General features: G+C 42.6%; 2 protein-coding genes across 7 annotated transcripts in view; one reads left to right on the top strand and one right to left on the bottom strand.

Annotated features, from left to right (window-relative positions):
- The window catches only part of SNX25 (sorting nexin 25), an 88,970-nt gene extending 67,266 nt beyond the window's left edge, over positions 1-21,704 (bottom strand). For 4 of the 6 annotated variants that reach the window (XR_013998151.1, XR_013998152.1, XM_081128270.1 and 1 more), the window contains exon 1: positions 21,212-21,672. Coding sequence is in view for 3 of the 6 variants with exons in the window: in XM_081128270.1 (XP_080984396.1) it covers positions 21,212-21,589 (378 nt within the window). In the remaining 3 variants the exon portion in view is untranslated. Of the gene's footprint in view, positions 1-20,278; positions 20,888-21,211 lie in introns of those variants that run through there. The other 2 variants (XM_081128272.1, XM_081128271.1) reach the window with 2 other exon arrangements.
- CFAP97 (cilia and flagella associated protein 97) overlaps positions 21,265-25,191 on the top strand; it is a 37,281-nt gene continuing 33,354 nt past the window's right edge. Inside the window, exon 1 of the mRNA XM_081128277.1 lies at positions 21,265-21,337. The gene's annotated coding sequence lies outside the window, so the exon portion shown is untranslated. The remainder of the gene's footprint in view (positions 21,338-25,191) is intronic.

Below are 25,191 nucleotides of genomic sequence, written 5' to 3'. Positions count from 1 at the left end.
ATAGTAATTCTCCTAGGAAGACAAACATAAACCCCCAATCATCACCATTCACCACATGGAGCTGTCCCATGGCAGAGTCTTTCCAAATATTCTCAGCATCTGATTATTTACTGGGATCCCAAGCCGAACATTCTCATTCTTAAATTATGTTCTCAAAACTACGGCTCCTTTCAAACCAATCATATTCTACAGCAGCCTTAAAAAAAATAATTTATTTAAAACCAAAGAAATGAAGGAATCACACCTATTCCTCCTCAGGAAGACAGGAAAGGGCTAAGAAACTTGAAAGGCCTCTCCTTTAACTAAGACCCTGACAAAAGATGGTGACAAGGCAATGAGTCATGCCCACCATGGAAGCTGAGTAGCCACGTTATGGAGCTATGAGGGCAGGAGGCAGAGTGGAAAGAGCACCGGTTCCCAAGTCCAACAGCACATTTTCCTAATGGTGGATCCCTGACCCAGCCATTTCCTTCTCTAGCTTAGGTGGGCTTAAAACAAATCAGAGGATTAAATAAAAAAACTAATTCAGGGGTCCAGAAAAGAAAAAAGACAACAGAAGCCTGGTAAGGAATACAAGTTAAAGGGGTTACTACTGCTATACAGCTAGGTGTTCCAATTCCTTCCAAAAAAGAGAGGAGATCAAGAATTTTTGGTGATACTTCCAAGTAATTCATTGTTATTCCAATCACTGCTTACTCTATTTGGGCCAAGCCACAAGCCATATTCAAACCATGGGCATCTAGTCTGTAATTGCTGGCTCCCGGAAAGCACTCAGCGGAATGCCTGGCACATACTGCCATATATCTCTATTATCACTAATAAAATTCAAAATGTCACTAACTTTCAACAATTTCAGGCTAATCGGTTGGTTGGTTGGTTGGCTGGTTGGCTGGCAAGTGGGTGGATTGGCTGGATGGATGGCTGACTGATTTTCCAAAGAGAAAGGAATGGTAGAAATGAAAGCAGGAAATAAGGGTTGAAAAGTTAAGCAACCAGAGCAGGACACAATAGAATAGAACATTTTGTTCGTGAAATAGTTTTGCCTGTGAAGCTGTACTTTACAGAGGGGAAAGGGTATGTAACCTGAAGATGTTCTACTGTGTATGTGGTGTATGTGCCTTTAAACCTTCTATTAGTGGTGAAGTATTTAAGTATTAAAACAAAACCTGGCTTGATCAGAAGCCACTTTCCTGCATTGTGCTTTATAATGTTTAATCATGAACTAAAAGATTGTTTTCCTTATCGACAGAAGAAAATTGTCAAACACACATACTGAGTGGTTATTACTGAAGGAGATTATACTGGTAGAAAGTAGAGGTTATTTGTGTGTCTTTTTTCCCCCTCTTAATTAAGTATAATTTCTACTTTAGATATAAGCAAGGGAAGCTATTCTTTAAAATTCAAACCTAGAAGTGTTCTCATATTGTTTATTCTAGATTCCAAACATGCTTTAATTTCTTTCAAAATGCTATTTCCAATTACATAAAGAGCAGAGACACATTCTATACTATAAAGAATTAAACTGAAATCTCCGATAACCAATGTTTTTTTGTTTTGTTTTGTTTTTTAAAAATATCTTTATTGATTTCAGAGAAAGGAAGGAGAGGGAGAGAGAGAGAGAAACATCAATGATGAGAGAGTCGTCATTCATCGGCTGCCTCCTGCATGCTCCCGACTGGGGATCGAGCCCACAACCCGGGCATGTGCCCTGACCTGGAATCGAACCCCAATCGCCTGGATCCTACGTCGATGCTCAACCGCTGAGCCACGCCCAGCCGGGCTCCAATGGCCAATGTTTTAATCAATCATGCTTTTAATGAAGCCTCCATAAAAACCCAAAAGGACAGGGGTTCAGAGAGCTTCTGGATGGAGAGTGGCATGCTTGGAGGGCATGGAAGCTCCATGTACCTACCTTCCCCTTACCTTGCCCTATACATCTCTTCCATCTGGCTGTTCCTAAGTTATATCCTTTCATACTAAACTGGAAATCTAGTAAGGAAAAAATTAAATTGATCTATAATACCATCAGCCAGAGATAATCACTTTTGTTATTTTGGTGTATTTTCTCCTACTTGATGACTCTAACAGTTACTACGTAACTTTGGGCAACTTACTTTTCTCTACCTCAATTTCCTCACCTGTAAAGTAAAGATAACAAGTACCTACCTTCTTAGGGTTATGAGCATTAACTGAGTCAATGTACATGATGCACAATAATGCCTGGCAACACATTAATAATTATCAATTATTATTGGTACTTTTTCATTTTCGTATTTTTTTAAAGAAATTAGGATCAGAGTATTCACAAGCTTCTGCATTTGGCTTTTTACATTCAATAATACATAACAAGCATCTTTTATGTAATAAAAAATGTGAAACATATTGTTTTGAATAACAAACACCATAATTTAACTTCTCTCTTTATTACTGTGCATTTACTTTGTGCCCCATGATCTTTCCCTATTATAAATGAAAAATGTTTTAATTTCTATAAATGTACCACCAAAAATGTTCTAAAAAATACTAAAAGTACCTGTGAAATTTACAGTTGGATTTAGGCCCTTACTTCACTCAAAGGACTTTGTGCCCAACATTGAGAGTATTTCCAGATAAGGACATAAGTAATGGACACAAGAGGCAGGGGCAAGTCTGGGCCTTCTCTACACTGAGAGAAACGTAGGCAGTAAAGTCAAGCCAACATGGCCTCCAGAAGTATAAATCCCTAACATGATTTTACCTAAAATGAACTTGGCAGGAGATGAATAGTAGACTAGATCATCAGTAGCTTCTGTAGCTTATTACACCATTTATCAAAGAATTGTTGTGTTCAGGCTAAAGGCCAACACTGCCTGCATCCATCAAATGTAGAAATCAAGGTTCTGTTTACATTTCTATAATAAAAGATGATTATCAGTCAGGATAGATCCTGAGACTGGATCCTATGAAGGGGTATGAAATCAGATCTCTTCTCTCAACAAATAAGAAATTCAAATGTCTTTGTGCTGGGGCACAATCCCCTTGTTATTACTATGGCAAAAGCATACGATATTACATTATAGTGGCAAGAGCACTCAATTAAGACCCCAAAAAATAGGCTGTAGTTGATTCTTTGTCATTTTCTTGCCGAGTTATAATGAACATGTCCACCTCTCTGAGATTCACTTCAATGTAAACAATGTCTACCCTATTTATATTAAAAGATTATTATGTATTTCCAGAAGGATAATGCATGTAAAAGTACTTTAAACATTATAAAGCAGTTTACAAATATAGGTTGTTCTTATGGTTCCAAAAGTCATAGTCTAAATTTTTTACAATGTTAACTTGCTTCCCAAAGAATGGTTATAGTTATATTACATGCAATTAGTACTATGACCGTTCACATTTTACTGTCACAAGCAGGTTCCCTTAGCAATGTTTCTTGGTTACTAATCTACGTTCTAAGAGAAAAATTAATATGAACACAAAGGCAAAATCTCTATGAACTTATCAATAGAGGTAGATTTGAGGTAGGTTAATATACTTAAGATTGCTTTTCCATTCAGTTGGAAGAATTAGACTCAAGGGAAGAAAAATGTGTTTTATTTCAATGTCAAGCACTCAAATGTTAAGATCCTTGGAAAACACACTCCACTTGATTACAAGAGAAATATAAGTATATTCAAATCAGACACAGATTTGGAAACTGAAATTATACACTTGAAAGTACACGGGCAGGCAGCAGTTTGACCAAACTGGCAAGATTAGAACAGATAGTAGGGCTGGAAGAGAAGGGTGAAGGAAAGCAAATTGGCTTAGGAAAGGCAACTGAAAACGAACATTAGCTTTCTGCATTCCTGAAAGGTTTGTGTAATAAAAAGTCTGTAACCATTTTATCGCTGGCTTCCATTGCAATTTTGAGTTCATAAGGGAAAGCATAGGTTCCCATAATCTGAATCACATTTCCATCAATTCATACAATCACCTAATATTGACTGAGGTCTCTGTGTGTCTGCCACTTAGTTGAGTACTAGAGAGACAAAGGTGAGTAAAATACATTCTCTATGAACAAGGGGCTTAAGCTACTCTTGATGAAAGCTCGTATTTGAGTAACTGACGAGCCATGCCACTCTGGGAGGCCGTGCTTAGGAATTCTAATATTCTTCCTATTCTGGTATCTTCTCTACCATTTGCTCTCCAGCCCACGCCACGAAAGAAGTTATTCAAATATACAGTCGATCCATGAGATCGTGTCAGAAGTGATTTGAAGTTCAAACATATTGAAGTGTATAACAAAAATTATTCTCATTTCATGAGTTCTCACTGAAACCACTGAGGATATATGTGATGAAGGAGCCAGCGTGGCCTTCACGTAACTCAACAACTAGTGAGTCACACAGAATGGCTTTTTCACAGAGATCTTTAGCAATGAAAGCAATTACTGTTTTTTTTTATACTCCATTACTGTCCTGGAATACCGTAATTCCATTCCTAATTAATTTGTTGACTGGCTTTTAAATAAAAACTGGTGATAAAATATTTAGTACCTGGTCAAAAAAATATTACATTGGTAATGTGAATCAGTGGTATCTCTATTTCCATAATTCCCCTGAAGCAAAAAGCTGAGCTCCAGGCAAAGTGGGCCAGATAATATACATGTACAAGATAGTGAGATGTATGAAATGAATTATTGCCATAAAAATCCTAGTGGCATAAAATTCAAAATACAATTCCACTGAATCAACTCAAAGAGGATGACTTTTACATCCCTTCTAAGTGGTAAGTAGAAGTTATCTTCCTCAGACTAGATCTAGATCATAAAATTTATTCATTCTATTTCTAACATAAATGTTCTAAAATTTAAAGAATAAAACCTTCTCTCTAAAGAAACACAGTAAAGATAGGCCATGTAGAGAGAACAGAGAAATGCACGCTTGAGCACGTAGGTATATAAACAGAGTAAATGCTAAAAGTGGTCCTTGTGGACATCAGGAAGCCCCTATCCATTGTATGAAAACACACTACTCACTTTTCAAGAGTCACGTAGGGAATTTCTTTAAATGCATATTTCTAGATCCTATCCCCCAAGAGTCTTCATTCAGAAAGATTAAGTTGTATCTTTGGAATGAGTACAGTTTGTTTTTAACTGATTGACTTTTTAGAGGGAGAGAGAGAGAGAGAGAGAGAGAGAGAGAGAGAGAGAGAGAGAGAGAAACATCGATTTGTTATTCCACTGATTTATGCATTCATTGGTTGATTCCTGTATGTGCCCTGACCAGGGATAGAACCCTCAACCTTGGTGTAGCAGGACAATGCTCTAACCAACTGCACTACCCAGCCAGGGCGTTAAGTACAGTATTTTTAACAAAAATTCCTGAACTATTTATGGACCCTTAGACCACACTTAGAAACACTGTTAAATGGTTGTCATGACAAAATATGACCCCTGAAAGAAAACTGAGAAGTGTTTTATTATTCAGAAGGTTTATTTTAATGTAAGAGTATAGTGTAATCTTTTTTTCTTTTTTTAAATAGCTTCTTTTTTTCATTAATCCTTGCCTGGGGATATTTTTTCTTGATTTTAGAAAGAGAGGAAGGGAGGGTAGCAGGGAGGGAGAGAGATCAATGTGGGAGAGAATCATCAATTGGTTGCCTCCTATACACACCATGACCTGCGATACAACCTGAAACCTCAGTATATGCCCTGGCCAGAAATCTAACCGGCAACATTTTAGTGTATGGGTGAAACTTAACCAACTGAGACACCGGGCCGGGCTATCGCAATCATTTTACATAAATCACAAAAGATTTGCTCCTAACTTCAACTTTGCTTAGTTAGCTGAAATGATAATTATAATGCTTCATTTGTATTCTCATAAAGAAAGGAGGTAGAATGAACTCTTTCTGTATAGAATTCCTATTCCACAATATTACCAAATCATTAATCACTTTAAAAGACAAGAAAAGTCATTTAAATTAATGAGAGTCATTTTAAATATTGTGCTTGAATCAAAAAATATTGTATTCCTGGAATGGTCTACACTCTACACTGTGTACAGGCACTGAATGAAAAACAATTCTTGGAAATTTAACTTGGATAAAACGTACTCCTGTAAAACCACCATTCTATTTCCTGATACCTAATTTCTACTGCATTCAATAGGTAAAACTGCCCCTAAGTAGAGTTACAGGCAGATGCCCTGAATGACCAGGCCTTGGGCAAATAGTTAAGAGACAGCAGCCCTACTCTACCCACCCCAGCCTCTCCCATTCCCTCTGGTTCCAGAGTGTATATTGCATTCTTCTTTCTCTGGCAACATTTACCAGAGACCTTCTGGAGGCCATTCCTTGTTAAAAGAGAGTAAGAAGATATACAATGTGGAACATCAGGGCAGATCACACCCACAAGTGCCTTGACCTCAACTCCAGTGACCCTCATCTCCGCTCCACTTTGGTCACCTGTTCTCATGGCCACACCACAAGCTTTGGCATGACAGTTAGGAGATGTCCAATCCCTTTGACCTTCCCTTTTCTCTACACCCTTCAGCTCCCTCCTGGCCTCAGTTCCTTCGTGGCCTAGTTGACACCTGAGCAACTCTCATCAAGCATTCCTGCTTCCAGACCTAGTAGTACCATGTCCACAGCCTGTCTTCTTCATGGCTTCACCTCAGGCAGGAGCTAAGTGCTCCTCCTACAAAACTATCACATCCATACCAATGGGTGTCACCGCATTCTCCAGGCCTCCACCACATCCTGCCCTTAACTCTAGAACAATCCACCTGTAGGCAGAAGAGCACAAAGATCAAGAGGGTTGGCTTCAGGGTCAGAAAAAGCCTAGATCCCTCATTCATTACCTCTGTCACCTTTGGCAAGTCACTTCATTGTTTTAAAACTGTTTCCTATTTCATAAAATGGGGATACTAATAACTATCTCATGGGGTCACTGTGAGGATTAGATGGAATGTAAAGTACTTAGTATAGGGCGAGATACACAGTGAGGGATCCATAAATGCTTTTCTGCTATTCTCTCCAAGAACTTTTCCCAAACATTTACCACCTCTCCTAAAATTAATCTTTACACAGATCATTCTCCTCCCCATTAGCAGTTAACTTTGCCTCCCGCTTATCAAGAAAGTTGCGGTGGCCCAGCATGAAATTCCTCAATTCCCTGCCAACCTCCCACCAAGCTCTGCTGCCATTTTCACCACTGTCACATTGGTCTCAAGCCTGGCCCCCCACCTGTGCACAGCTCCGGTCTGCCTGCGCACAGCGCTACCAAGCATACTCATCTCGGAGAGTTTCAGGCCCTTCATCTCTACATTTCCCTTAACCCAGAAATGTGCTTAAATCTGCCCCCTTAACAACAAAAAATCCCCCAAACACACACAACACACCATCCTGTAAATGTTGCCTTCTCAAGCATAGTCCATGTGCTGCCTCTGCTTCCTCGCCTCTGGTTAGCTCTTCACCCAGGAGAGTATCATTCCTGTCCCCATGTCCACCCTCAGCTCCCCAGACAACACTGGCATAGGTCTCTAAGACCTGAGCTGTCAGAGCCAGTGGAGGCGTCTCAGTGCTCCTTCCTGACCTCTTGGCTCCCCCTGACACACCACTGGTCATCTGTCCCTGCCTCTCTGGGCTTCTCCCTCCTGCTCAGTCTCTGAATGCTTTCCTCAGGCTCAGTGGGCTCCCCTCTACCTGCCCTTCAGCTCGCTGCTTTTCAACCATTCCAGGTTACCCTTGGCAGTCACATCGAGCCTGTATTTTAATATCACATGTACACCGACCAACAAATCTACTAGTTCCACCCTAGTCTCTCCCTCATGTTGTAGGACTAACAACATATCAATACGGTATCTCAAAACTGACATGGCTAAAAGTTACTTCAATATCTTCTACCATCGCAAACCTGCACCAAAGGGACCTGTGTCAGAAACCTGGCCAGAAACCTGGAATTAACCTAGACTTTTCCTCTCCTCCCCTCAATAAATGTTTATTGGGTATAAATGAAGAACATGGTAAAGTTGACTGGATGGAAGAGCCATTGAATTGGACCTTTAACAGCCAGAACAGAATGTGCAGAAATGGGCAAAGGTCTTCCCAGTGGCACATGGGCGTACACACGCACACACAACACAGAGGTAAATTCAGGAGCAGCACGTTGATTCATTTAAGTGAATAGTGAGTGACGGTGTGAAAGACAAGCTAAAAAGAGAAGTCATGAAGACCTGTGATGTGAAGTGAAATGCTCATTGTTTTGACTCCACTACTTCCTTCCTCTCTAAATGCCTGACTTCTAGACTCCTAAGCCAGTCATGGAAATCCTGTCCCTGCCAACAACTGGTCAGGATTGGGTACCTGCTCAAATCTGGCCAAGATGATGATGGGGAACAATGCCAGAGGCATTTCTAAGAACATTTTCCTTGTTCCAAAAGGTGACTCTTCCTTTGGATATCATCTTGTGTGGCTGTGTGCCCCAGATTGCTGAAGTCATGCAGCCAATGGACTGAGGGTTAATCCTACTCACCAGAGGGCAGAGCTAAGAAACATACAGAGAACTGGTGCTGGAGCCTTGATGTTTCCCACACGGCACCTGCCCCACCCATGGGCCTGTCCTACCTCTGAATTATCTATTGTTTTTTAAGTTAATAAATCTCCTGATTGACTGTGTTAAAAAAGAAAAAAAAGAAAAGAGGGTGATACAGGATCAGTCATGTTTAGAAAACACTGGGTTAAAAACAGTTAAAAACAGTTTACTGTAGTTCTCAGACTATTGATATGAAAATGCTCATTGTAAAGCTTCGAGAACTTCGTTTTTCACATTGCTGTGACCATCAAACCAGTCTCATCCTTCCTCTTTTGTGTTTCTGCAGTGCACCTAAAAGCATCTCCTAGAATTAAGTGTTTACAGATTATAGTTGAGAAAACTCAGTATGGTGATGACAGAGTAAGAGAGGCACAAAAAAGTGCTCCAGGAGCCCCAAGGGACCATTGCCAGGCTATGAGGTTCTCACTCAGAATGAAAGATGGGTTTCACATGATGTGCCAATACTAGTAAATTTTTAGCGGCTGCCTGGATTGCTATATTGACAGGGATTCTGAGGCCTCGTTCAGATTCAGCAGGACAAAAAACCCAACAGCTTTACTTGATTAGTAATGATTGTCATGAGCACAGAAGGGGCAGTTGTGACAGCATCCTACTTCATTCTGAGACCTCTGGAGCAACAAATTCCTAAACAGACCTAGAATAACCCAAAGATTCCCAAGTGCTTTTTAAAAACCTGAATCAGGCCAGATTTATCTTTAGTAGTTAGAAGGGTAATAAAGCGGCTATGAGGCAGGATAGTAAGAAGCTAGGAAAATTCCTTGGCAAGTGGAATGGGGAGACTGAGACAGACAGCTGAACAAACTGGCAGAGCAATTTACAGCCAGATACAGAAGGTCACCAGGGTGGAAAGCCCCAGGTGTCTAGCAATGGGCAAAACTGGTGACAGGCCTCACCCCCATGGTGGCCTTTCCTCCCCTGGGATATTGCTGGCAGTAGGGTTTTAACCCTCTGACTTTTCATATTGCTGGTCATGTGGTTTAGACACCCCCTGACCTTTCCTCCCTACAGATGACATCTAGGCCTCAGCTGTATTTCAGCTCCAGGCCCAGAAAAGCAGCAAAACCAGGCGAGCAATGCCAGGACCACCTGCACTGACTAACGACCCCCTGCCCTGGTGCCAACCAATCAGTGGAGACCATGGCCCTGAAAGAATACAGCTGGAAAAGCTGATGAACATTCTACTGAGATCATTCCTAAAGATCTCCATTAAATTCCCAGTCTTTAAAACCCTCAAGACAAGACCCCAGTGCACACTCTTCCTCCTGGGAGCATGCCCTCCCCTTTCCCTCCTCCTCTTTTTCCCCCACAGCCATGCATCTCCTAAACTCTAAGGGTCCCCAGGAGACTTGCAACCAGGGGAGCAATGGACAGCAGCAGCTCATCCCAGGCTCACCCCCTGAACTGTCTCCAAGGCCCCCTTTTCTCTAACTTCCACTGAGCTAAGGCAGCCCCACCTTGGCTCACTTCTTTCCCATAGTTTCTAGAAAACCAAAGCAGCCCCCACCTAGGCTCTCTCCTGTTGCTTCTTCTATCCTAGGCCCTTCCCTGTCTCACTGTCACCAGCTTTAATAAACATACTTTCAAAAATCACCTGTACTCATGTTGTAAAGTCTTTCCTGCACAAAGTCAAGAACCCACACACTATCAGCCAGCTCTAAATAGACCCGCTCCAGGCCTGGTACCTTTCCGATAGCAGCTAGGTGTACAAGCTCCAGAGTAGGAGAGACCTGGGTTTAATTCTTAGTTCTTCCCTTTGCTATGTAGCCTGGACACATTTTTAGCCTCTCTGAATTTCAGATTTTCGATCTGCAAAATGAGATTGACAGTCCCTACCTCACATGGTAGATATTAAAATTAACTTGGGCAATGCATATATGCACCTGCATACAGTAAGTACAACTAAGTATCGAGTTTAGCTATAATAATCACTAAGGCTTCACTTTATAGTCACAATATGACTCCTGTAGTACACATATTTATCCCCTGTACTCACAGGCACAGATTAGAGTAAAATGAATCAAACTGAGGCAACAGAAGCCACTTCCCTAAAGCCACTAACAATGCCAAAATAGGATCTGATAAGCAAATGCCAAAGCTAATTACAAAGCACTATTAAAAATAAGTGTTACTTGCCTTTAAGAAAATATAGAGTGTATAAAAATTTAACTACTGGGTGACTGTTATCTGCAAAAGCCAGATTTATTTTTTCCATCTCTCTCCACAGAGAAGGCCAAGAAACAATGACCAAAACAAGAGCAATGATCCTCCCTAACATCTAGAATGAGTTCTTTTTCTTCCCCTGAGGCATGGGACTTTCAGTGCTAAAACCAAGACCATTCTAAGCAAACCAGGACAGTCCTTCACCCTATAAAACATCACTGGCTCCTGTAACAGCTGGGTCTGGGCGTGGCTGTGCCGCTCAGAGCTGAGGCAGAATGAGTTCTTGAAACACCATTTCCCATGAAAAGAAATCAGGGCTCTTTCTGGAAAAATTGCTATTTCCAGGTGGGAGCAGAATTATGAATGCTCAAAATGAACCTGAAATACCTTGTTATATCAGATACAAGAAAACTTTCAAAGGCTAGGAGGGTCATATCAAAAAGACTCAGGAGCCAAGATGTAATTATATAAGCTTCAAAAGATAATAATTACAACTGACTGAAACCAATCAAATATGTTCAAACCCATTTCATAATATTTTTTTAAAACACACAACTAATTGGTCACTTTCAGAGGCTGATGGAGAACCAACTCATTATCTTGGACACTGATAATGAGAAAGAATCTAGCATTTATTCTGCTTTTATATGAACTGTACCACTGTGTAACCAAATAGTAGATGAGAGGAAAGTGTCTCTTTTTAACAAGTATATAAAAAGTAAATGAAAAATAAATGACAAAACATCACCATTTTGACACCCCCAACAAATAATGGATTTAGGGACTGAGCATCAACAACTACTAATATAACAATCAGACAGTATGGGCTTCCCAATGAAAGCTCACACCACCACCTACATAGTCCTGCCAAAGGGATCAAACACAAGTTTGGTCAAGCCTCTGGACCCAGCTGCCAATCTGCAGGACATACGAAGGAGAGAGGACCATGCTAAACTGCATCAGTCAAATGCAATCAGCAAAATCCAGGCTACAGGACACACTACGGGACAAATGCTCCAGGTCTAACAGATAAACTGTAAGGAAAAGAAAAGAGGGAAAACATTTTTTTAACGGATGAGAATAAACTATAATGTCCACAGACGCACATTTGAGTGATTATAATGACATGTGAGGAAGTGATTACCATAAAGTCAAGGTGGTGTTGCTTAGGCAGAGCAGGAGGGGCTGACACTGGGGTTTGGAGAAGTTACAAGGGTATTGTTTTTATAATGATTCATCCAAGTATACATTTATTTTGTGTGATCTTCTGGTTCTGCATTTTTTTATTTTATAATAAAAAGTTTTTCTTTAAAGTAAAAGTGTAAAATCTACCATTTAACACTTTCTATATTCAAAGCACTTTTATAAATACTAAGTATTTGAATTTTTAAATACTATGACATTTTTCCAAACGACCTTTGAAGGTATTTACTACAGTATCTCCATTTTTTCAGATAAGGAGACTGAGATCTAGAAATCTTAGGCAAGTTGCCCAAAGTCACTGAGTTATTAGAGCAGAGCCAGGATTCAAATTCAGTTAACTAGCTGACTCCAAAACCATTCTCTCAATGCATATGCCCTATTGATTCCAAGTTATTTACTCAAGAAATATTTATTGCTTACCTACTAAATCATGCTAAGCATTAAAGATACTAAGGGGCATTTCTGCTTTCATGGAGTTCTGGGTCAATGAAAAAGAAAGACAAAGAATTGCCCAAGTGAGTAAAAATTACGATTGTGGTCAGTACAATAAAGGAAAGGCATACGGTACTATGAGAATATATACGGCTGGGAAATAGGGAAAGCTTCTCTGCAGAGTGATGACTGGAGTCTGACTTAGAAAAATTAACTACATAAGGGGGCAGCAGAAGCAATCAGCAAAGAAGCCACTAACAGAGGGAGCTTGGCACTTTGAGAACTGAGGACGAAGGGGAAGGAATGAAGGCAGTTATGACAGGAGATTAGGCTGAAGAGCTAGGAAGAACAGGAAGCTACTGATGGGTTTTAATAAAACATGTTGCTGAAGAGGGATTTGATTGGGTTTGCAGTTTTAAAAAAAGGTGAATTGAAGGAGGAGCCAATAGTTTCTCAGACCAGTTGAGAGGCCATTGCAGTCATCTAGGTGGGACATGACAGTAGTTGGGACCAAGCCCAAGAGATGGAAACAAGTGGATGAGCCCTGGTCAGGTGGCTCAGTTGGTTGGAGTGTCATCCCGTACACCAAAAGGCTGCAGGTTTGATTCCTGGTCAGGGCACATACTTAGGTTGCGGGTTCGATCTCTGGTCGGGGCACATACAGGAAGCAACTAATCAATGTTTCTCTCTCACAGCCATTTCTCTCTCTCTCTCTCTCTCTAAAAATCAATTTTAAAAAACACACATATCCTCGGGTGAGGGTTAAAAAAATAAGTGGATGAATGCAAGATACACAAGAGGTAAAAAGACAGGACTTGATGATGGGCTGCACATGGGGAGCGAGAAGTCAAGAAGGACTCTCAGGCTTCTGGCAATGGGATTTGGCTTTTAGAGGTTCTAGTCACTGACATAAGGAACAATGGAAGAGGGATGGGGACACTTGGACTTGCTGAACTTCAGGCACCATTGTGAGTGCCAAGCAGAAATGTCAAATTAAGCAGTTGAATAAATCAGTCTGAGGCCCAAAGTGAGATCTGAGCCTGAGGAATAAATCTTTAATCCTCAGTTGTAGAGATGGTTATTGTTCAGAGCTCAAGGGTGAGACTGCCTAAGGGTAACATAACAAACAAAAAAAGAGAGATTTCAAGAATGACTTAAACTCGGCCTAGGATCCAGGAGATCTCGGTTCGATTCCCAGTCAGAAAACATGCCTGAGTTGCGGTGCAGGAGGCAGCCAATCAATGAGGGCTCTCTCATCATTAATGTTTCTATCTCTCTCTCCCTTCCTTTCTCTGAAGTCAATAAAGATATATATATATATGTATATGTATATATAACATGTACATTATATATATGTTTTGGGTTTTTTTTTAAAAAAAGGAAAAAAGAATGACTTAAACTCAAATCTAGAAAACAAAGCAACTTCTTGAGCCTATCTAGGGGGTCAAAAATCTCAGAAAAGTTTAGTGAAACAGGAAAAAAAAATGAGGGGGAAAAAAATGACATTAACAGCCTCAGGAAAAACATATAGAAATTTCTGGCTCATTTAAGTGTAAATTTCATGTCTAAGAAGCTAGCAGAGCCTGCATGGAGCCCTCAAGTGTGTACCTGCATGAACTGACTTGCACAGGAAAAAGAGACCTTTTGGGTGGTGGCTCGTGTGTGAGACTAGAGAAAGCTTTGAAGCAAGGAGAGTAAGCCCTAGCACCTCAGGGACTGCTCCAAAGCAGGTGGCAAGAGGACCCACAAACAAAAGGGAAGGGGCTGTATTACTGGGAGATGCAAGCAAGGGCATAAGCACTACAGCTTTTCTAGCAAGGTAAAAAAATGTTTTTAAAGTGTGCCCAAGTAAGAGAAGCACGGCTACACTCCCAGCTTCGATAAAGCACACACTGTGGCTCTGGCTCAGAGAAAAAGCAACAGGACTAAGCCCTCCTGGATATGCAGCTCCAGGGAACTGAGACAATAGGAGCCAGGCAGGAAATGGACTTTTTCATACATTGGCTATGGTTTCAGCAGAGATAGGTCTCTCAAGTGTTTGCAGGCACCAGAAATGGAAGAAGGTAAGTTAGCTTATTCACAAATACATGAGACACTGCCTATGGACTCACAGAAATGGAGATGGGGTGGGCAGAGTTAGGGGGACTGTCGAATGAGGTCCTGCATGAGCAGATGAGCAAACACCTATAAAATTTTTAGTTACTACTATTAATGTGAACTCAATTGTGCAGGTGGGAGAGAACTACAGAAATTCAGGTTTGAATTTACAAATGAGTATTTGTGAAATCTCATCTAATTTTCCAAGAGATGTATTCTACACTAAATTTGAAAGCTTATTAAATAGACCCTAGTGACCTAAACAAGTTCATGTGTCTTATGTTAAAAATGCACAATGCATTCCATTTTCCCTTGACCTCAGAGGCATTTTACTTGGAATCCCGTGTTCACTGCTCTTTACATCCAGCTGTGGCTGTTCACACATGAAAATCCCAGGATGCTGACAAATGTACCAGGATGGACCCGTGCCTAGAAGAACTGATAAGCACTGGCCAGCCCCAGGGACAGAGAGAGCAGACCATCTCACACTCATAACCACATTCTCCCAGAGCAGCACCTGAGCTGACCAGCCCACCAAAATATAGCCAAATCCACTAGGCTTTCTGGAAAGCTCCACTGTGTTCGAAGAATCTATATAAGCACCCGCCCCAGGACTGAAGCAAGATGTGGAAATGAGTAACTGGACCAGGCTCAGGCCCTCCGGGTATCCAGGAGAGACACCCCTCTCCCTGGAAGAGCTGCCCCTACCCGTCATCATCACCCAACCAACCAACCCTAGTTTGGAAAGTGACCTAAGAATGAAGGGGAAAAACATAAGTTCCAAGTTTGCGATGTTTTTCTCTTTCAAAAGCAAAACTGCAATTAAAACAAAACAAAGCAAAAAAACAACCCAGCAACCTGGTATGCCATCATTTTAATACTGACAGCCGTCCACAGACCCTATTCATTTTGAAAAGCCTCAGCCCTTCACCTCAAACTTGCTGAGTCACTTTTACTACAATGGCGTGCGACATTCTGCCTACAAGGACTCACACATTTTAAGGAATCTAGGACACCTACCCCCAAATGATAAGGTTGGGAAATGAAACCTAAGATATTTTTAAGAAGGCAACATTCAATTACTAGGGTGACATCATAGCATGCACCCAAAACAAAAGCAGCCTAAGACTCAAGAGCGTTAGAAATAAAGGCTCCAAATAGAATATTCAAGTTTGGAGACTTAGATCTTCACATTTGTGAATAAAAAGTAGGACCCTTTGGTTTGGGAATGAATTTATTGTTTAAACACAATGTTACAACACTCATGTAACCATCTGTAATGGTTACTACTGATAATTAACATCAAGGAAAAATCTCACTCGCTCTTGAATTTACTGCCTCTTGATCCATCCACACAGCTTCATTAACTCTTACTTTTTATCACTACAACTGTGCGGTATTTCTCTTAAGTCCAGCCCAATCATCTTTCTGTTTAACATTTCTAAAACCCAGCCCTGATGCTATCAATTTGGTGCTGGAAAATGTCAACAGCTGCCACACCTACAGACTAAACTCCAACTGTACTCTCTCAGCTAAGGACTTCCAGGACCTGGACGAACTACCTTTCCAATCCCAGTTCCTGTGAGTGATCTCATATACTCGCTGGCAACTCAAATCCCAAATGGTACATGTACTACATCTGTACAACAGTTTGCTTGGTTTATTTTATTTTTGTACAAATTATGAAAGTACACATTGCTTCCTTCATTCAGACAGTTTTGCTAATTCAAATACAATATACACTTTCTTCTTTAGGATATATTTGCTGGTTCTGATTAGCTTTTTTTATGTTCTAGGTTTAATCATGTATCTTCCTACTTTGAAGCTATCACTATTCATATATAACTTCATCTTATGTTTACTAACCTTAGAGCTAGTTCCTTCATAACAAAGATACAGAAAATAATTCTTCCTTTGTGTGTAATCACTGTTTATATATCAAGAGACTATAGGCATCAAAAACTTTTTTGAGTATATATTTGCATTTACTGATATAAGCATAATATATATCTGGAAGAATAGACAGTGTCTATTAATAGTGACTATATGGAAGAGAGATTTTTTTTTAACACCCTTCTATATGCTTCGATGTTTTTAAACCATGTGATTATATAACCTATGTTAAAAATTACATTTAAAAATTATAAATAGTATGAATTCAAAGTAAAACAACCCTTACACCACAGCAAGAGTTACATAGGATCCTATCATTTACGGGGTTCTCAAAAAAACACCTTCCTCAAAAATATTTCTCCCACTAGCCACCCCGAATTAAATCCCCTAGTTAAACTAAAAACAAATGTTCTGAAGACAGTAAGTATATTATGCCATTATCCATTATCAAATGATTGAGGATTAGTTTATCACATTAGCATAATAAAGGAAAGTTACAAAGAGGCTGTGTATAGTCTACCTAATTCCTACTTCTTTTCCTTTTTCTCTCAAGTAACTAAATTAACTTTTACTCAAAGAACTTTTGTATTAGTAAAAGAACTCATTGAGGGATTCTAGAAGTCCTACCCAAGCCACACAGCGCTATGAATTGCTGTGTGAATGTCTTTACTGTCTCTGCAAACATCTGCCCGTCCATCCAGTCTTCTGCATCGACCCAATCTCAGCCGGAGGGGGCTGCCTCAGGGAGTATCCTGCTCATCTCTGGATGCTCCCAATACCAAAAAGACTGCTGCAGAACTACGGACAGCAATTATCCAAGGGCTTAGTGACACCTACTGCTAGGCTCTGACCATTCTCTAGGAAACTGGGGTTGAAATCTCAAATCTAAAAATGTCCATGGGATACTTAAATTTGTTCTCATCTCAAACAATAATCCATTCATTCAGACAGACTCTGTCTACTAACTAAGCAAAAAATGATCTGACAAGATCAGAATAGCAAACATAGAGCAGATACTCAGTAATGATTATTAGTAAGATCTGACAAAGTTCATGAACTTCCCTGCCTAAACTTTGCAAAGAATTTCATTACTGTTTTCTTTACATGGCAGTAGACTTCAGTTTCCCATGTTATCAGCACATGACCTTTTTCTATTATATGCAGATGCACTCTGCTGGTCCAGTAATGGAAGTAAGTTTTCTAAACTATTGATTCACTTTTGCCGTATTTCTCTTGCTGTTGACTAGAGTCAAGTAACCGTGGCTAGTGAATCCGAGGCTCTTGGTCCAGCTGAGTTAACTGGCCTGGCACAAGACCAAACCACAACCTTAGACTCTGACAGCCTACTCAGCAAAGCTGGACTAACAACTATCACATGAGGAGAAGGCCAGCCCCAGAGCATCATAGCTTCAGTCTGCTGGCCCACAACCAACTCCAAGCTGTCCTAAAGTGAGGCCCAGGTATCAACTGTCAAGACTTTAGCATCAACCTTCGTGACCTTACACAAGTTTCCTCAGTACCTGAACGATACTACTGGATATTATTTCTACTTCAGACAAAAATTATTTTTACTACTTTAACCAACAGTGATTCCCACCCTGAAGATTAGTGCAGCCACTATGGAAAACAGTATGGAGTTTCCTCAAAAAATTAAAAATGGAACTGCCTTATGACCCAGCGATTCTACTTCTGGGGATTTATCCAAAGAAACCTAAAACACTAATTTGAAAGACCATATGCACAATAGCCAAGCTATGGAAGCAACCCAAGTGCCCATCAATAGTCAAGCAGATAAAAAAGCTGTAGTATATATATTTACAACAGACTATCACTCGGCCATAAAAAAGAATGAAATCTTACGATTTGCAACAGCATGGATGGGCCTAAAGGGTAACACAAATAGCATGATTTCACTGATATGCGGAATCTAAAAAACAAAACAAACAAAACTGAATCAGACTCATAGACACAGAGATAGAACTTATGGTTGACAGAAGGGAGGAGGGGTTGAGAGGATGGGTGAAAAAGGTGAACGGATTAAGAAGTACAGATTGGTAGTTACAGAAGAGTCATGGGGATGTAAAGTACAGCATAGGGAATATAGTCAATAATAGTGTAATAACTATGTATGGTGTTAGATGGGTACTAGACTTATCGGGGTGGTCTAGTAAATTATATAATGTCTAATCACTGGGTTATACACCTGAAGCTAATATAATATTGTATGTCATCCATAATTGAAAAACACAACTTTTTTTAAATAGTGATTCTCATCCAAGTAAAATCAAAATCCTTGCACATCAGAGGTGCCCAATATATACCAGAATAATTAGAGGGGGAAACACTATGTTAGTGACCACAGACATAATTTTCCTCATTATCATCAGCAAACACTTCTTGAGTTCCTACTAGCACAAGGGATAAAAAATGGTGTCAATCGTGGGTCCTAACCCCATGGAGTTTACAGCCAATAACTACACTGTGAAGCATGCAGAAGCATCTGAACACTCCTAGATGTGAAAATACCTTTTCCCTTTTAGTGTAGGCTTCTGTAGTTGCCTACTTTTAACAATGTATGCAATTTTTCCTCTACAGAAGGAAGTCAAGAAGAAAAACCAAGGAAGGAGGGACAGACAGATTGAAGGATAGATCCCAGTGTCTGAAATGTCTAGCGGACACTGGAGTAATCCAAATGTATAAGAATAAATGAGGATTCTTTTCTTCATGCTGCATTAAAATTTCCATAGTAAAGTAATCTCTGTATCTTAAGAAGCACCATTTGGTTTGGTACTAAGCAGCCTCCCCCTCCACATATGTTAGATGACCTGTGTGGTCTAGCTCCCACCCCCACAGAACTGCAGATATTTTATACTACACCACATGTTTATGCTTCCATTCACAAAGAAGAGAACATTTTTTAAACCCTTAACCATATATTAGAAATACAGCACAACTAAAGGCACCAGTACTATAAAAAAGGAATTGTATGTGAATAATATGCATTTCAATTCTAAGTAACCTATAACTTAGAAAGTAAATTTCCTAATGTACTTACTTTCTTACTTAAGGCTACTATAAAAATCCAAGTTCCGAAAAACTGACCAATAATCTGCTTTCCTTAGATTATACCGGAAATCTCCTGGTGGTGTACGTGAATGCTTATAAATGCTGTTTCATTTACTGTCACCTTTAAAGTACTATTGTCTCTAATTCATCTACTAAACCATCTTCCTGGATTATCCAAGTTTTACCTATCCAGAAGTGCAAGTGAGCTGGCAGGTTTGGAAGAACGTTTTCCAGGTAAGGGGGTATGAGGCTTCCAGGCCCTCAGAGGTAGAGGGCGACACTAAGACTCTGACCCTGACCTCACCTTCTAAACTTTCTGTCCCCACTTACTAAGCACTCTGACCACTTCATTCTTAACCACTTTTGTTTCACAGCACTTACCAATATCCAAAAGTACCTCATCTGTTTATCGTCTGATCCCCCGTAAGAATATAATCTCTAGAGAGCTGGGCATTCGTGTCTTGTTGATTCAACCCCAGCTTCCAGAGTCACACCTGGCTTGTACAAAATACTCAATACATACATACTGAATTACAACGTCTCACAGCAACTCTGAAGAATTGCACCGTCACTTACAATTGATCGGTGATGGACAAACCAACTAGCAAAATCATGGGGTCCTTATTTTTTTTTTTTAATCAGTGTAGAGAAAACAAAGAGGGAAAATATACCTGCTCACCGACTCGCTAAATTAGACCTGAAAAAAAATGGACAGCCAAGTGAAAGTTTTTAAGAAAAATACTACTAATTTCTGAGACTCCTTATGAAAACAGACGCTCCTCTTCCTTAACAAGCTGGACTGCTGGTCAACGCGCAGAGTGAGCCCCCTGGCCGCCTCACCTGCCACGCTCAGCCATTGTCTCAGCGCCGCAGTCAGGCTCGGGAGAGGGTGGTTTGCGCGAAGCGCAGGGATGATTTTCACAAAGGAGTAAGCAGGTCGTATCTCAAGCACAAAACAAATACTCTCACGGAGCTGAGCCGCTACCCCCAGGCTTGGACAACTTGTTTGGCGAGCACCGTTCGGCGGAGCAGCCGGGCTGCGATCCAGTCCATTTCCTCCGAGGGTCCGGCCGGAAGCCGCGCGGCAGGGGAGCGGGGGTCTGGCGCGAAGCGGGGGGAAGCTCCCCGAGAATATGCTCTTTCCTGTGTTCCCCCAGCACTGCCCTGCGCGCCGACGACACCCCTCCTTCCTTTCGCGGCACACCGGCGACTCTGCACCGCCTTTCCTAAATCACAGGCCAGCAGACGCCGCGTTACTTCTCAACATGGTGGGGACAGGCTGTCGCGGTGGAAGGCGCACGCGGGCCGGCGGGTGAGGGGCTGCGGGAGTGACGGCGCCGCGCTGGGCTCTCCCTAAGCCGAGCTCCCTCCTCCATAGAAGGTCCTCAGGTCACCCTCCCGGGAGCCCCGGGCGCAGAACCGCGCGTAACGACCACCGCCGGGCGCTGCGCCTGCGCACAGGGCGCGCCACACACGGCTTCCTCCGTGCACCAGCCGCGGGGCAGCCCCGAGGGCCCAGGGTGGTCGCTCGGCCGGCTCGGCTGAGACCCAGGACGGCCTTAGAGCGACTACACCGCCCAGGAGCGCGCATCGCCGGCGGCCCCGCAGCCCCGAGCCCGCCCCCGCGGGCCGCGGGACCGCTCGCTGCCCCTCGCCGGGCGGGAGAGGACGGGCCCCGCCGCGACCACCGCGTCCGAGAGCGGGCGGCGGGCACCGGAAGCGGGAGGGTCGGGCCGAGGCCGGGCGCGCGAGGCGGAGGAGGCCGGTACTTACCCCCGGCCGGCGGCGGGCGGCCAGCCGGCTCCAGGCGGCGGCGAAGTCGGGCGGCGGGGCTCGCCGGCTCCGGCAGACGAGGGACAACAGGGTGCCCAGCAGGAAGGCGGCCGCGGCGCAGCCCAGGTACAGGCTGAGCCCGAGCAGGACGGCGCACGGCCCCGCGCCTCCGGCCCCCCGCCAGCAGCCGGGCCCCAGGTAGGAGAGGGACGCGGCGGCGAGTGCGGCCACCGCCACCGGCACCCACCAGCTCCCGCCGCCAGGGCCCCTCGGGGCCGCCGCGTCCTCCCGGGGCTCCGGCCGCCGCTCGCCCGGAGCGCCCACGGCCGGCGCGGGGCCGAGGCCGGCGCCGCTGCTGTCGGTGGCATCGGGGTGCATGCTGCTTCCTGTGCCGCTAAGGACAGGCACATCTCCCGCCCCGCTGTCCCCCGGCGCTGCCCTGGACCGTGGCCTCTGCGCGGCACCCCCTGCCCTCGCCGCCGCCGCCGCTCCGGAGGCTGAGGGAGTCCGCGCTCATGCCCTCGCCCGCAGCCCACCGAGGGAACGGCTCCGACCGGCGCGCCGAGCTCCTCTCGGCGACCCCTCAGCGCCGCCACCCGGCGCGGGGCCCGCAGCTGCCCCGCCGGGCGCGCCCAGGTAGCCTGGCAGTGTTGTGACTTAAGCCGGCGCAGCCCGAGGCGAGGCCGGGCGGGGCGGGGCGGGCGGGGCGGGGCGGGGCGGGGCGGGGGCGGCCCCGAAGTGCGAGTCAGGCGGGGGGCGGAGAGCGGCCGCGGCCGGCTGAGTGACAGCTGCGAGGCGCCCGCCCCCGGGCAGGGGGGAGGGGTCTGACCCGCCTGCGCCCCGCCGGGGAGGGGGCGCGACCAGTGGCTGCGGAAAACGCGCGGTCCCGGGCCTCCCGCTCCCCCCAGGGCACCGTCTGTTGATGGAAAATTTCGCTGCAGGTGTCAGAAGCATTTGTGATTCTCGAGCTCAGGTGATCCTTTAATCCTCGCTCTCCGTTCATCCCTGACAAGTAACCTCCTCGCCTGCTTACAGCCTCCCAAATTCCTGCCTCGTTTTCGCGTGCTACTTAGATTAAATGGGCAGCCATTCCAGATACTCACTTTTAACAGTTTCCCCTAACACCCCTCCCTTTCCCGTCCCGCCGCCTCGGGGCAGGAATCGGACAAATGTGGAGTAAATGAAGCCTGCAATTCCTAGTTGTGCAAAGGCCCAAAGAACTCGGCCTGGTGCCAGGCGGGTACCAGCTTCCCTCATCACTTTGGCTCCAAGTCCCTACATGTTTTGTTGCCAAGGATTCAATACAAATGCTGTTGCCCACGCAAGTGAAAGTGGTCCAGATAATTTTCAGAGTACATATTTCTATCACAGTCCCAGCGTTAATATACAGATCCTGCTTGCTGAGAAGATGCCAGTGTGCTAGAGAAATACAAGTAATTACTAGTAAGACCAATAAAGCAGCAGATGTATCTTTACTGGATAAATAAGGAATTCTAAAGGAAATAAGGAATTCTAAAGAGATTAATGATTATTTAAAAGAGGGGATGATAGAGAAGACAAATCCAGAATAGAAAAGGGAAGGAGAGGAAAACAGATGAGGGAAGCAGTGAGAAATAAAGGATATAGGAAACACTTATAAGCAAAATTCTGTTTGCAGTCATCATGAAGAATTTCAGGTTTAAAAGCACTATTTTTTTCCCAAAACACTGAGTTCTATCCTGCTTCCCAGTAAGCATAGTTAAGGAAAATAAGCATTAAAAATATTTTTTAAATACTGTGACTATACTGTGTTTTTCTAAGGAATCATCTGTCATGTCAACAGAGGAAAATATACAGTATTCATGAGTAAACTAAAATATTTAGTGGATATTTATTATTTTAAATCAAAGTATTGTCCAAGAGGTTATTACTCAAAAAAAGAAATACGGTGTCCGTAGACATAACCAGCCCACCCATATATTCATGTCTTTTTAATTAATTTCCCTGGAATGGCATAGATTCATAGAGGTCTAAAAATTATCACTAGCATTTAGCTCTAACAAAACAGCATATAAATGAATTCTTTTATATATCTATATAAAATATATTTACGTGTCATTTTTAAAAATCTTTTTTGTTTTAAATATTAATTTTCATATGACACTTCTTATACCTTGTAAGTCAAAGAAAAGAAGATAATGCCTTATGCCAAATGTGACTTTGCCATGCCTAAATAATGACATTAGAAGTTACTACCTTACTGTTCTCCTTGCCTTCTAACCCCCCCTTTTAAAAAAATAAAGCAGTGTAACTGATTTTGAAGGATTCCTTTTGTCTCTAAAATAGTTAATACTGCCCTGCAGGTGTGGCTCAGCAGTTGAGCACTGACCTAGGATCCAGGAGATGGAGGTTCCATTCCCAGGAAGGGCACATGCCTGGGTTGTGGGTTCAATTCCCAGTAGGGGGCGTGCAGGAGGCACTCGATTGGTGACTCATCATTGATGTTTTTATCTCTCCCTCTCCCTCTCTCTGAAATCAAAATGTTTTTTAAAAATATATAAAATAAAATAGTTAACATTCATCCCACTAGGGCTCCTCAAAGTGTACTCCACTAATCCAAATTATTTCAAGGAAAGCATATATAGTTATTACCAACAATAATATCTGTATTTTTTGATCATTTACATGCCAAGGACTGTATGCAAAGGACTTTATACACATTTTCCAATTTAAACCCAGAGCTGACAATAATAGTAACTAATTGAACACCGTGAGCCAGATACTGTTCTAAGCACTAGACATGTTTCATCTAATCTTAACCAGGCCCCTGACGAGTGCTGAATGATTATAACTTGAACCAGTAAAGGAGAAACTGGTCTGACTTTTAGGAGCCCTGGTCTGCAACTCTTAAGACCACGATCTTTCCAACACACCAGCATACTGTTCCCAAAAATAATGCAGCTCTGCAGAAATGAACACTCATGGTGAGAAAACTTCCTTAAAGCATATGCCATTCTACTGCTAAGTCAGCACTGACACTTCAAACATTCCCTTAACAAGCAGTACTGGCCTCTACTCTGTGCAAGGTTTGAGGAGCACAGAAGTCAGGTAAGATAAGGGAGTACAAGGCAGTGCGTAGCATCAGGAGGTACCGAGGGAGATAAGAATCCTGGTGTTCCTTCCCAGAAGTCGATGTTGAGTCCCTTCAGGTCTAAGGGTTAAAAAGCAAATTAAGTTGGGCTGCTTTATTTGCATTCCTAAAGCCAGTGCGTTTTGACAGGACATAATTGAATGTGCCGTAGGCTATCTTATTATTCTCTTACATAATGTGGGAATGGCATCTGCTTAACTCACTGGGACATTATGAGGACACATTAAGTGAAAAACATGACATTTAAAATATTAGGCAGTGTAAATGGGTAAACAACACCTGATATCTGTCAAAATGTGACACATCTTCCCCTTCACAAGTACATTTCTCTTTAAACTCCCTGGCCCACCTGGGATTAGGCCCACTTGGAAGTAGCCATAGGACGAGCGAGAAAACCACAGTACAGTATTTGCCCCTGCCCACTTAGGGAAAAACTGTGAATAAAGATGTTAACATCAAAAGACCTAGATATTCTACTTTCTTCTACTGACTCACTGTAAGACCCTAACAGGTCAGTTAACCCCTCTTTTTCTCTTGTAACTTTCAAGCAGAGTGTGGTTTACAAAAAATAGAGATATATGTGTGGCCAAACTTCAAAAATAAAAGAAATCATAAAATACTTTAAAAATAAATAATACTAAGGCTTAAAGGAAACATTGCAACGTTTCTAAGAGGAAGATGAATCTGAACAAATTTTTAGAACACATATATATAAATTATGCTGAATTAGTACAGCCATACCTCATTTTATTGCACTTCGCTTTACTGCACTCCACAGATATTGCATTTTTTACAAATTGAAGGTTTGTAGCAACCCTGTGGCAACCAAGTCTATCAGTGCCGTTTTCCA

Source organism: Miniopterus schreibersii (genome assembly GCF_964146895.1).
Source record: "Miniopterus schreibersii genome assembly, chromosome: 2".
Lineage (NCBI taxonomy): Eukaryota > Metazoa > Chordata > Mammalia > Chiroptera > Miniopteridae > Miniopterus > Miniopterus schreibersii.
The sequence above is the reverse complement of the archived record's forward strand: the minus strand, read 5'-3'. Positions and strand labels throughout refer to the sequence as shown.